This window comes from Sceloporus occidentalis, unplaced genomic scaffold, assembly GCF_023333645.1.
Source record: "Sceloporus occidentalis isolate IW3139 unplaced genomic scaffold, rSceOcc1.0.p SCAF_27, whole genome shotgun sequence".
In the NCBI taxonomy this organism is placed as follows: Eukaryota; Metazoa; Chordata; class Lepidosauria; order Squamata; family Phrynosomatidae; genus Sceloporus; species Sceloporus occidentalis.
Window position 1 is genome coordinate 6,655,167 of NW_028317007.1, and position 15,132 is coordinate 6,670,298.

General features: G+C 37.8%; 1 protein-coding gene across 1 annotated transcript; it reads right to left on the bottom strand.

The window, feature by feature from the left end:
• Window positions 1-3,338: 3,338 nt before the first annotated feature.
• Window positions 3,339-5,429, bottom strand: LOC149299889 (SLIT and NTRK-like protein 1). Its single transcript, XM_089485906.1, has one exon. The coding sequence runs from the start codon at window positions 5,427-5,429 to the stop codon at window positions 3,339-3,341; it is 2,091 nt and encodes a 696-aa protein (XP_089342032.1).
• Between the last annotated feature and the right edge of the window lie 9,703 nt (window positions 5,430-15,132).

Here is a 15,132-nt window from a genome sequence, read left to right on the forward strand (position 1 = left end):
CTTTTATATGTATAATAGCATTTACACTGTATATGCGTATAGGATTGAAAAAATAAACATGGCATTACATGTTTGCCAAAAAGGCTTCCAAACAAATTAGTTGTCTTTGCAAGAAACAATATACTTATTACAGAAGATATCCTTATAACTTGCTTGAAATATATTATGCTTTATAATGATCTCAAAAATGATATATTTTTAAATATGCACAAAAATGTTAATTACAAGAAATCACCTGGGGGCTATCCATTCCTGATTTATTTCATAACATTAGATTAGACCGAATTCCTGTTTTTACAATTCAGAATTAATTTAAAATATATTATATTTAGATACATATGCACACTATTAAGACATAACCGGTCTACATATTAAATATATTGCCATTCAGATTATTTTAGCAAGCAAAATGAACTGTAAAATGCCGCTATAGCAATGCTCATCTTCCAGGTTTGATGGGAAGAATGATGCAACATGAGTGATTCACGTAGGGCAAGGGTATTTAAAAAAAGATTACAGCAAAGCTATATTATACAAAACAGTTTAATGTGAAGACATAGCAAAGTAATCATCATTCCTGGCCAAAATGTAATAATTACACATTTTTAACACTATTTTTCTTTTCTCTGGGAAAAACAAATTCTCATATATTGCTAACACACCCTTGGTATTCTATACAATGCCTGGTTGCATTTGTACTTTGCAAGCTTTCTTTTAAGAATGCATACAATTCTATAAAGATGCTTACCCAGAAGTGTCAATAAATAGAAAACGTCTTGAAGGTTCTTAATTTAATGTAAAAAAAAACCCAAAACACTACCTCAAGTAGGTTTTGAGCTTATTTTTATGTTTTTGTTATAACATTTTACTCTTTTGTCATTTATGCAATTTGGAAGCAAAAATAATCTTAAAATATGGTTCTTCCTTTGCCAATAGTATACTAATACTCTTCTAGTAGCAACAGTCAGAACCCCCACACAAAGCACTGTTATCACCAAAAGAAAAAAAATTGATCTGCGACTTACAATACCAGCTAGAAAAGCAAGATGACCGTCATCTTTAATATTATTTTACCGACTTTATTCAGAAAAATGTTTGAAACCGCACACAAAATACTATTGGCCAATTTAGCCTTTAACATTCCATATTCAAAGTTTAAGTTGTATATTTTTTTTATCCATATATTGCCTTTTTGCATAAATAACATTGTTTGTGACCCACTGGCCACACTATACACCACGAAAACATGAAAGATCATGGGTAGGCAACCAGGAGAAATGCAAAATAGTCTTTTTTTAACACTAAAAAAATATATTTTTTAAATATCTTGTTTTGCACGTTTTGTCCCAATCATATTCTTAACATCAGTCCTACCACCACCAATAACTAGGTAAAATACAGATCTAATGCCTTTATCTGATACCGGTAACCACACATGCTATATACAGTACACTGATAAGATGTTTGCAGGAGAGTGATTTGCAAATCAACATTGATTGAGTGTCTGTCTTATAATAGGCCACATACCAGTTTACCTATCCAGAACATATTCAGACTAATTGTCATATTTCATAGTATAGAATTATTTTGGAAGGGTTATTAAGAAAAAGAAAACCAGGCTAACACACTCTAACCATATCAAATCATTTATGTATTTTTAATTTGGGATTCTCTTGGGTTATACAGTCTCTGTTGCATTGATAGGACTGAACCCAGATGAAAATGTTTCAAAACAAAGAGATTTATTCATACAATGTATTGTGATAGTAAAAAAGAAAACAAAAAAACAACAAGACTTGAGATGCTTGCTTAACTAATTCATTTTCAAATTTCCAGCAGATGCTAATATTCTGCAGACAAGACTGTCAGTCATTCAAGCTGAATTCTGGGCTGGAAATGCTGACGATTCAAATCTAGAATCAGTTAATGAGACTGGTCTATGGCAAGTCAATTACATGAATTCCAGAGGAGCTTCTAGAATGCTGCATCTGCATTACCCTGTGTTAACTTATCATGTATCATGGTGGGGAGGGGGCATATAAAAGCCATTGCATTTCTTTATCAAAAATGGAGGAATCTACAAATCCAAATAAATTGCAAGACCAAAAATAACCCCAACAACTGACAATCACAGCCAACATTTGGAAACATTTCACTTTAATACTGAAAAATATGCCATTATAAAATTTTCCAATATAATTACTGAATTTCAGCGTTATTTCCTTATTTTTCTTTTGAGCACCTCCAAAACTGAGCTTTTTTTTTGTACATCCATTGTTTTACTCTCACCTTAAGCTCAACAATGACATTAACCCTTTTGAAAGTCGAACAGATGAGCCACATATTTATTTTCTGCACACTCACCCGGCCCCCATGGGGTTAAATCCAGATGCTCGTCTGCATCGGAATACCCCTTGAGTGTTTACTGTAACCATAATGAAAAGGGGAAAAAAACGATCAATAATTCCTTTTTTTACATTCATAAAGATAATGCAAATGTAAATATGTAATCAAACACAAATATTGTCTGCAAAATTTTTAAAAAATAAGGACAGGGGAGGAAAAAGAAAGAGAAATAAGTAATTGCTATGAATATTCATGCAGACACGTCTTAAATTAACCAGTACTTTTGATATTTGTTTCCCCACAGTAATGATGATCCATACTATGTATCCATTATAAAAGATAAAGCAATGGCACTTTTCGTATACCGATACTGTATAGAGAGAGTTGGACAAGATGAGCCTTGGTGGGGGGTGCAAAGAGACTGTATGCCCATACGTGATCTTCGGTTCACTCGAGCGCCCCCCAGCGTACGTTGTATCCATGCGAGCCATGCAGCACTTGGTATATTGGGAGTCATTTATTTACATTACATTCATGCCTTCTTGCAATGTTCAGCCAACTGCACCAACACAGCAGTGAGCAAATGCTGCATGGTATAGCCCCCCTCCCAACCAAACTCCAGCCTCTAATCTTCCTTCAAAACACCCCCTTGATAAATATTTTCGCATTTCTAAGAAAGGTTACATCGTCTATAGCCGTTGTGTTCCATGTCAAATGCTGCAGGTAGCCCATAAGGGTACCTAACATATAGATATGTCTCTTGAAGGATACTTGGTTCCTTACTGATGTCCACTTTTTGTTATTCACAATTAAGGTAGCATTGAAATAAATTCTATTTGATGGAATTGGCAAAATCAGAGCAAATATTAGAGCTATACACATACATCTCCGTGTCCCTTTTTGTATATGTGAAAGCTGTGGGGTGCAGGGATAATTGCTTTCATGATACCCTCCTCCCCTCACTACCACCCCTGTGCCTCAGCCATAGACAACTAGTCTGATAGGGAATGAGATCCACAATCGTAAACTCTATGGGTGCCATCTGTATTATATGGTCCATTGTGCCAGTAAGAAGAATCACACACCGTCTGCAAGGAATTGATTTCAGATGCAGATGAGTTGGCATCCCTTCTCTTTGATCTTTTCCTGTTTCTAAGGATAAAGACGAGCATCCCAACTACTGTGAAGGCAGAGGTTACAAACACCAGCAAGAGTCCTGGTACAAGAACAGATATTGATACTCGGCTGGTCTCTAGGTAGGAATTTGGATGAGTATTGGTTTCAGTCAAGCCAGTACTGTTTTTGTTAAGTGAATTTAAAGTGGTGGGTGATTTTGCATACAGTAATGGACACATCATATCATTGGAAAGAAACCTGAAATCTTTCCCCCAAAATTCTTCCGGGAAATAACATTTGAGATCACTTATAATTACCTCGGGGCCAAGGCGTTCTGCCCATTGTTTAAAAGGCACGTTGTTGCAGGAACAGTCCCACTGGTTGCCATGCAAATCAATCTGTATGATAGAAGTGAGTTGATCCAACACCCCAGCCACTGGAAGGTACATAAAATAATTATTGTGAAGACTCAGTTTGGAAAGACTGACTCCAGCAAAAACATCCACAGGTAGTGATTTAAGGAGATTATTATTTAGGATCAGGATCCTAAGGTTGGGCATTGGATTAAATGTGTTTGGGAGGATCATCTGAATGAAATTAAATTCCAAATTTAAATATTCCAGACTCTGCAGTCCTGTGAATTTATCCGGCATTAGGGTATCTATACAGTTTTTATCCATGTAGAGCCAGCGAAGATCTGTTAAATTCTGGAAGGTGTTGTTCTCTACCATGCCTATGTTGTTATTTCCCAAATCCAGTAAAGTTAAATTGCCATAATCCCCAAAGTGCGATCTTCTTATGGTATGGATCTTGTTCTCCCTTAGAAACAATTCCTGGACGTTTGGTGGTTTGGGCTCCAGATCTGCCAAGCTCTTCACGTTCTTGCTACTGCAGTCAACTTTTAGACCCGGGCCAAGGATTTGCTGACCGCAACTGCAGAACGATGGGCATACAAACACGTGGGGGGCTTTGTAATTGGAATTCATTTCTGACACAACCGCTGTAGGTCGAGTTTTAATCTGCCAGTTCCCTGGGGTTTTTGTACCCCCGCTTACTGATGAGCCTTGGGTGGCAGGATCTTCTTGCCCGTTGACCTTAAATGGGGTTGGGATTGGTCCAGGATCGCAGGTTTCATCCTGGGCAGGGGGAGCAGCCAGGCTTGAATCCACTGCATTTTTTGAGGGACAAAGCTCTTGCTCTGTGGTTTCATTCAAGTCGTTGCCCTGTAGCCTGGTGGGGGCTTCGCAAATAACTCTACCGATCAATGCATTCTTTGGGATATTTTCTAGCCACTCCTTTAGAGATAACAGATCGCAACTGCAGTCCCAAGGATTATCCTCCAAGAGGATTTCAGCTATGCCTGGGATTTGTTCCAAGACTCCTTCATAGGGCAAGGTCTTAACTCGGTTCCCCCGGAGATCCAGATGTGTGATCGGTACATACTGGAACACGTTAGTAGGCAATGTGCTAATGAGGTTGTCATTCAAAATTAAAACCTCTAGCTTGTTTAAATCTCTAAACGCACCCGGGTCAATGTCTCTTAACAGGTTGAAATCAGCCTGGAGATACTCTAGATCATCCAGTCCAAGGAAAGTGTGTCTTCTGAAAGCTTTGATTTTATTATTATTAATGTGCAAACGTTTCACCAGCTGCAATCCCAGAAAGGCACCAGGAACAATCTCATGTAAACCATTGTTCTCCATGTGTAAACTGACGGCATTGTAAAAGTTAGCGAACTCATTAGGGAAAAGCCTCGTTAAAGAATTCCCATGCAGGAACAAATGGTAGAATTGGGATGTGGGGGCAGAGAAATGCTGAAGGTTCGAAAATCCCTTTTTCTCACAGTCTACGTGCAGATCTCCTTCTACCTCGTTACAAGAACAGATCTTTTCTTTGCAAACGTCTCTGGTAACGTTCCCAGCGGCAAAACAAAGAGATATCTCCAGCAGCAGAATCCAAAGCAGCATTTTTAAACAGAGCAATTCATCCCCGATCTCATTGCAAAGTATCAGCAATCCATCTCCATAAGAGATATCCCGATAGATAGTATTTCTACAGAGAGAGAGCAGCCATAGAATTACCGAAAGGACGCGAAGAACCCCTTTCGCCTTTCTCCGCAATAATCCCAGACGGTAGTCAATAATATATCCACAAATTACGGAGTCACGTAGGATGAATCACGAATGCAGCAGAAAACATCCGAATAATCGCTCGGTGGATATTCTGTGTCAGGTTTTACAAATCCTGCTGGTAACACGCATTCTGCCAATGTTGAGCAATGCCATGCTATAGACGCAGACAGACAGGCTAATGGGCGAAAGAGCTGTGTGTAGCTGTGCCTGAAACCACCAACCTTGCCTCTCTCTCCCTCTCTCTGAGCCGGGTGTAGGTTGCCCGATGCCGGTTACCTTTCCCTTCTCATACAGCTCGATTCCCCGTGTGAGCTGTTCACAGCTTCTTGGTGCTAAAATCACGCCCCAGCCTAAGCAGTCGTCGTCAAGCCAATGGCGCTGCAAAATTTCCGCAATCGCTGCGTTTTTCCGCTGTCCATTTCACCCCTTCAATGCCTCTTCTTCTGGATCTTAGGAGGCTTCTTGTGGATGACAGCACACGCAGTGTGTGTATATTTCTATGTGTGTGTGTGTGTCTGGGAGAACAAGTGAGTTGCTAAGAGGCTCTGCTGGATCCAGCCTGGTGCACTCTGAAAGATCTGACACCCTCTGCTGAGCTGCAGTGGCAAAAATCCATTTGTTCAGGGAATGCTGAAAAAAAATCAATCAACGCACAGGGCAAGCGTTAAAAAATGTTGGTAGTAAAGACCAGCGATCTACTGACACGCTTACTGAAAATGGGTGGTAGGTTTTTTTTTTTTGTTTGAGGCTAAGTTTAGAGCCTAAGTGCAACTGTGTGATGTCACACACACGCACACAAGGTCTTCCTTATTTACACACACCACCCCCTAGTATATATATATATATATATATATATATATATATATATATATATATATATATATATATATATATTACTATCAATCCTCATGAATGTATGCACTCAAGGGGTCACAAGTGTATTGTACCAGGGCAAGCTTTACATAAGTATATAACGACTGAGAGAGAGTGAAGGGATGAGAGAGGGAGGGTGAGGGAATGAGAGAGGGAGAGAGAATGATGGAGAGAGGGGGGAGAGAGAGAGAATGAGGGAGAGAAAGAGAGACAATGAGGGAACAACAGAGAGAAAGAGAGCATGAGAGAGAGAGAGAGAGAGAGAGAGAGAGAGAGCATGAGGGGATGAGAGATTTCTGTGTATTTTTTTGCATTGTACATTTTATGAGATGCAATTAAACTGAGTGCCATGGACCTGTTTCTGGCTATTTGTTTCTGCATTATAAATACTTGCAGAATATGTCCATTATAGATAGATGACCATAGATAAATAGAAAGATGGGAGGATAGGCTTCCCATTGCATTATGGCACATTTCTTTTCCTTGTTGCACTGCTTTGTATCTGATTCCCAGACTAATAAGGCTAAGCAGTTATACAGTTGGTTGTATGAGGGGGAGTGGTTTTTGATGCAGTAGATATTTCATGTAAGCTGCTCAGAGGTAATGCTGAGATTGGGCTCTCGGTTTGGCTGCAGTCTTTCACAATCTTACTTTGCCTCCATGCCTTTTGTTTCTATGAGCCATGCAAAACAAGTAGGAGCACCACAATAGCAAATATGGAGATGCAAGAAAAGATCATGTTTTTTCCTCTTTCTAATTATAAATCTGTCCTCATGGCTGTAAGAGCATTAATTACTTGAACAACAATCCACAGTGGGTAATTATATAACACTAAGTTAGTATTTGCCTATTAAAAATAGAGGAGACATAAGTCAGAGTGTAAATATAATACCCCGAGTTCTTTCTTCTGATGATGCAGAGAGTCTTTGGGAACTTTCAATCGTCACTAGAAGTTGAAGCACAAACAAACTGATGATTTAGTCATAAAGCAACACATATGGGGTATGAAGAAGGCCAATATGAAATCATCTATATATATATATATATATATATATATATATATATATATATATATATATATATATATATATATATATATATATATATATATAGAAGAACTCTGTCTAAACCATAAGGAATGTTCACTTGGCTTTTCCTTATGAATACTAATAAACCTAGGCTTTCAGAGTCTGCAGTTGTTAAAACAAATGAGACATCCTACCAATTCTAACATGTGACCTTATCAATGTGAATTAATTAAGATTTTACGGTGTTTCCAACAAGAGTGGCTACGCATGCCCACCTCCTACACCCTAACTTATTGTTTAATTATGGACCTTATGCGACCCTTTTTAAATTACTGCAACTAATTACATCCACAGACAAATGTAAACAATCGTTGGTCCTTCCTATTAAATTAATAATTGACATTTTACTAAATAGATATTTAAAAATAAATTATTTATTGTGAGTACAGTGGTTACCGGTAATTCAATTTCCACCACTGGCGGGTTTAAGTTCCAACATATCATTTTGATAGTATGTAGCAATATAAATAAAAATGACACATTGAGACTTACCAGTAGACAGTGGTGGAAGCTGAATTAACCACTGGAATGAAAACAGAGGACTTTTTTAAAAAAAAATATCACTTTAATAAAATTTAGGACGTCAATTATTATTTTAATCAGAAGGACTAAAGGTTTTTAACCTCTTAATTAAACTGCTTTTCTACTCATATCCACCAATATACAGTATATTCCCTTTATTAACATTGTAGGTTTGCCAAACTTGCCTATACTCGATTAAAGTAGCACAATATATTTGAAGTTATTTATATCATTCCAGTAAGTGCAGTAGTATGTACATCAACATAAACCATTTTGGAAAGTTCTTTCACCTAGATATGTGTTCTGCTAGTTCAATTCTGAAACATAATGCTGATGAAACATTGCTATCCTATACCCTGTCACTGTTACATTTTCCTACATTTACTAGAAGTCATTAAAGCTTAATCTACAAAAATGACAAAAAAAACACTCAACTCCAGAACCAAAAGAAAATAATTGCAACAGGCGATAGTCGTGTTCACCCATTAAACCTCAGATGTTAACTTCTAAATGAATAAATGTGGGCTCAATCAATGTTAATTGATGCTTTAGAGACTTAACATCTTAACACTTCCATCAAACCTAAGCAGTTCCAGATTTCCTCCTTTCTTCAATCGTCTCTCAGCGAGGCCATCTCCCAAAGCACATTTATTTTATACTTACATGCTGAGCCCCTAGCTGTAGAATAACCTTACAGAATAAATATACACATATACATTTAACTTTGGCAATGAAATGATGCTAGACAACAACTTCTAGCTAGCAATAGTGTTAAAACAGTGTCCTATAAATGTATGAAGTATTCACACATTTGATATATATAGCCCATCTATACATTCTCTTTATTTTTTATGCCTTTGAGCTCAGCAAAATGGAGCCATGACACAATAAGCCATCCACCAATATATTCAGATACAAAAAATAAATTATCAAGTAATCTAACAAGAAAGTAACATGTGCATTTGCTTGTAACAGTAATCGCACACAGTGAAAAGACACAAGAATATTTGATTTACTAGGGGTGTGTTATGTTACTATAAACTTTAAGTATGCCCTCTAGTTAATATTGATTAAGGTACTATAAAACTGTATCTCATTTACAACACATGGATGCACTACTCAGATACTCTTTATTGAAATCATATTGTCAATTGTACATAATTCTTATTTTTAATTCCTACTACAGATCTGGAATATAATATGTATTTTAAATATATATATATTTCTTTAAAAAATAGGTTAACCATTAACTACATAAAGGATGGCAAATATTTTTAAGAATGAATGGCCAAATCTTTCTAATCCAAACATAAATATCTGATTTTTCTGAGAGCATATTTTTCTACTAATATCTATATTGTAGCATACATCATAAACACCATAAAATGTATATTAAAGTTCTAACACAGTAATGTAATGCATTTGTGTACATGATCCTGTCTGGGACACTAAAGTGTACATTTAAAGGACAACTGAGTGGTAGAGAATGCACTCTCAGGTAGATCCATTCATTGCCTTGCCACCTCCAAACCACTACCAAATTAACACAAGTACTATTTAGTAAAATGACATTTTTATTGGTTTGTCACATATAATGTCTATGAGAATAAAGACATTTGTGTGTATATTCTTCAGTAACTTTCAGCTACATGAATAGTGTGAATACACATGAAGATACATAGTTGCATACTTTATTAATACAAACTCTTCTGAATTAGGTGATGAGAAAAGTCAACCAAACCACACATGTCTTGATCTATGTATACATGTGTAAATCATTGTCTGGCAGACATGATTCTCAATCAATTGTTTGTTCAGCCAGGCACTGCCAATTTGCTGCATAACTGAATAGAGCAGCTAGGGGTGTATATTGGTGTAAAAGGAAAAAACTAATATTGTCATCATATAGAACTATTTCTTGACTCAGTCCCTATAGAGAGGCAAACCCATTGCTCTCAAACCAGGGAGTCCAGACTTTGGAGCATAGGTTGGTTGTACTGGATAACCAGTGAGATACTTTTTTAGTTGTTAGGTACCATCTACAACAGGTTTTTCTCCCAATTTATGCTCATCAGCTTTCCCAGATTGCAGAACAATGCCACACACAGTATTGTTATGTTCTATAGGACTACATTTGGGGGGTATGGGGGTTGTGAAGTTTTTATTTTCTGTTTCTTGTGGTAGGGATAACTTACGTACGTACACATTCTTTCTCCTACTCCCAGACGCCACTAACCCTAGGCTCACCAATGACACTCCAACACCATACACGGACACAGAAAGCTAACGATATCATTCACTGACAACATACTAACACCAAATACTAAGACACACACTCATATTAACGTCATACACTAACATACACTTAAACACTCAAACATCATACAGTAACAGACACACACATGCTAACATCATATGTTAAAAAACACCTTACAGTAACACAGTTTCTAACACCATTCACACTTGCACAGACATGCTAACCACATACAAATGCATATACCTTACTCCTCCTCTTTGCTCCCTTTTGTATACACAGTTGCATAAATGCAAGGGCCCTCCTGCAAGATGTACAGTTAGGACATCCATGCTCCTCTTAAATATATTTACTTACGCATACTGTAACATACTAACATATTTTGCACACACTAACATACTTACAAACGCTAACTTATACAGTAATATACCAACACATACTAACACACACATGAATTAACATACTTACATACATGCTAACATACAGTAACTTACTGACATACTTAAACACACACATACTAATATACTTACACACATACAGTAAACATATCTACACTCACAATAACTGTTCTGCCTGCCTGGCTAGTCACAGTCCTACTTTGGTGCAGACCTTTATCACTGCTTGTTCATTTCTGGGACAGATTACCGTCTAGTGTGATTAGGCCCGACTGTGTCCTGCTTCTCAATCGACCATTATAAGGGAGCTCTTTGATCTCCTCACACAGCCTGGTTACACTATGGAGGCTGTGCACCTTTAAGGAGTAGATAGTATGAGAAGGGGGGTAGATAGTGTGAGAAGGGGGAGAGGGGGTAGATAGTGTCAGAAGCGGGAAGAGGGGGTAGATAGTGTGAGAAGCGGGAAGAGGTGGGTAGATAGTGTGAGAAGGGGGAGCAAAGGGGGGATAAAAAGTAAGAAAGAGGGGTAGTAAGTATATTGAAATAAAGAGGGAGAATGAATTAATATGTGGATGAATTGTGTGTTATTTATAGCTAACCCCCCAAAATAGTTGTTTATAAATCATGATTTTTTTATTGAAGGGAGGGATGCTTAATAAACAATGTTGATTAATGGTTGTCCTTTATTTTTGCAGAACCACACCATCAATGGCTGTGACGTGTGGCTTTTTCCTATCCTGAATGCTGCATTGTTGAAGATAAAGTAAGTTGAAAAAGTTGACAGATATGATTCAATATGTAATTTGTTGAAAAAAAATTATGTAAAAATCATGTTTTGTTGGGGGTGGGGGGGTCCTTAACAGATTCTAACACCGGGGCCCTGAGGCCCCTGAATACACCACTGTCTATTGGGGGATTACATGGTTAAACACTAAGCACCAAAGTAATGGCTGTAGTACGTAGCAAATTTCATGTTAATAGGAGCCTAAAAAAAAGTGGTGTCTAGAGGCTATGTCTTATATAACTAGCTATATAGGTTCACCATTTTATGTTAAGAATATGTTTCTGAGCTTCATAACTTCATTATCTGCCTGAGGCATTTAACCAGTGTGACTTATTCATGGATTGTGTCACTGGGTTACAAATTGGTTAAATCCATTCCAATAGTTATATTTATAACAACATGTATAAAATACATTGATGTGTATTTAGATTCCTTAATGAGATCATGCATTGTAAACTTTCTCTAATGTTAGACACACCAATTAAATGCATATATATATATATATATATATATATATATATATATATATATAAATCAAACAAAATTTAAACCAGGAGAAATGTACAGTCACATTTTGAATGTAATTTTCTGAAAATATTGACACAAATAGTAGTGATCCAGTCCTTGTATAAACATTTGAATATTAGTTATTGGGAAAACAAATGGTTTTCAACAATGAATAGTCAATGCACTAGGCAAGTGATTTGCATTTTTTTATTTCAATTATGTTTTTTAAATGTTATTGCAGCAATCTAGGTAGGAGCAGACCACCACAGACTAGTATTTATATTCTGTACAGTCATATCCACACAATAATTTGGAAAACATGATGATTTTTTTGTTTAAATTATTTTGTTAAATATTTTGTTAAATAACTAATTTGTGAGCTCCTTGGTAGAACTACTATATAAGCAGTGAAAAAACCTATGTTTGTCTACACTATGGAAGTGTACACAGATATCTTATGGTGTTCTAATGTATAAAAAGATAAACCAGGGGGACAAAATGAGCAAACTTACAGATATCCTGAGTTCTGAGTTCTCTTGTTTTGTATATGGTAACATGTTTTGGAATTTTGAATCTCTTTACTTAAGGTGTCTTGAAATAAAAAGCCACATAATGTATATCAAGCTACATTACTATGTACAGCCGATCAAATATTTACAAAAATGCCTTTGTGTGGGTTCTGTCAAAAATAAGGAATTAAAGGGATGTTATGCTTCTGATTTCTCATGTGCCCTGTACAGTATTACTAATGCAGAGATATCATATAAGGTTATTTTTTATTTCATATAGATTCTTACTGATAAGAAATCACGATTATTTTTCTTTTTTCCCAGGAGAGTTTTGATACTGGGATCTTGGTGGAGGAAATTTTGATTTCCTTAATTTTGCTTTTAAGTTAAGTTTTTATACTACCAGAGGCGTATCTAGGGTATGGCACCTATGGCTCGTGCCATAGGCGCCATTTGAAAGGGGGGTGCCAGTGAGTGGCTTTCAAACGCCGTCTTTTTTTTTTTTTGATGCGGAGGAGAGAGAGGGGCGCCGAGCAACCGCTCGGCACCCCTCATTCTACTCCACAAGGCCTCTACTTCCGTCCCGGTGCCGGCATTTCATGCTGAGCGCCGTAATATGACATCACATTTCGCAGTGAAGCAGCGGGCACCAGCGAGCAGCTTTTAAACGCTGTCTTTTTTTTTTTTTTTGATGCGGAGGAGAGAGAGGGGTGCCTAGCAACATACGGCAATATTACGGCACTCAGCAGTGAAGCAGCGGGCACCGCAGCAGTGCAGTAAGACAGAAGCCTCATGCTCCCGTCGCTGGACCTCAAGGTGAGAGAACTACAAAGGGGGAGAGGGGTTAGAAAGTGATAAGGGATGGAGAGGGGGTAGATATAAGTAAAGAGTGTGAATTAATGTGTGGATGCATTGAGTCAATGAGGGAGAGCATGAGTTAATACGTGAATGTATTGTCTGAATGAGGGAGAGCATGAGTTGTCTGAATGAGGGAGAGCATGAGTTAATATGTGGATGAGTTGTCTGTATGAGGGAGAGCATGAGTTAACATGTGGATGAGTTGTCTGAATGAGGAAGAGCATGAGTTGTCTGAATGAGGGAGAGCATGAGTTAATATGTGGATGAATTGTCTGTATAAGGGAGAGCATGAGTTAACATGTGGATGAGTTGTCTGAATGAGGAAGAGCATGAGTTGTCTGAATGAGGGAGAGCATGAGTTAATATGTGGATGAGTTGTCTGTATGAGGGAGAGCATGAGTTAACATGTGGATGAGTTGTCTGAATGAGGAAGAGCATGAGTTGTCTGAATGAGGGAGAGCATGAGTTAATATGTGGATGAATTGTCTGAATGAGGGAGAGCATGAGTTAATATGTGGATGAATTGTCTGAATGAGGGAGAGCATGAGTTAATGTGTGGATGAGTTGTCTGAATGAGGGAGAGCATGAGTTGTCTGAATGAGGGAGAACATGAGTTAATGTGGATGAATTGTCTGAATGAGGGAGAGCATGAGTTAATGTGTGGATGAGTTGTCTGAATTAAAGTGTGAATTAGTGAGTGACTGTAAAAGTGTTTGTGTGTATCATAGATGTATAATTGTGGAAGGGCAAAGATGGCACTAGCAGGAGGTTTGAGCCTTGGGGACCAAGATGGCACAGGCAGGGTGTATATGGGACAAAGATGGCACAGGCCAGACTGGGGACAAAGTTGACTTGTGCTGGGCTATTTGGGGACAAAGATGGCAAATCTTATGTGTGTTATTTGGGTGCTAGTCAGGTTCTTTGTGGGCAGTGTGGACGCCAGGGCTGGCTTTGGGGTGTGCATCCTGTGATCTATGCCTGTAATTTAGGGGGGTTTAAATATACCTTAAATGCCGTGTTTTTATGTTAATTCCAATTGATCTATACCTGCAAAGCTGGGTTTTTGTGTTATTCTGTAGATCCATATCTGCAATGCTATGTTTCCATACATAATTTATGTCTACCTGAAAATACAGGGTTAATATAAGACATATTAAGTTGATTAATACCTGCAATGCTGTTTCCATGTATTTATTTGATCTATACCTGCGATGCTACGTTTCATATATTATTATTGTATACCTGCAAATACAGGATTTGTATGTCTGATTCTGTTTATTTGATATATACCTTCAGTGCTGAGATCACAAGTGAATTTCAATTGATCTGGGTTTGTGTGTTGATCTATACCTACTATCGGCAACAGGGTCTAATATTTATATATATATATATATATATATATATATACCGTGTTGGCTCGAATATAGGCCGCACTTTTTCCCCCCACTTTAAGTCTTTAAAGTGGGGGTGCAGCCTATATTCGGGGTCTAGCGTCCCACGCCCGGGACATGCAGTCCCGGGCGCCGGGCAGGCAGCGGGGTAAGGATACAGATCCCCCGCAGCGGTGCAGGGGACCTGCATCCTACTCTCTGATACGCTCAGACAGCCTCGGGGGGAGTGCCGGCACGGGAGATTGTCTAAGCGCATCGCGCAGATGTTCATGTGATTTTGTGATCTGTAAGACTGGATTTATGTGCTCCATACATGCAAGGGAGATTTTAAAGCACATCGTGCAGACGTGCCGGCAG

Excerpts from the sequence above, each read along its gene's own strand:
- LOC149299889 (XM_089485906.1), bottom strand. The coding sequence starts at position 5,429 with ATGCTGCTTTGGATTCTGCTGCTGGAGATATCTCTTTGTTTTGCCGCT.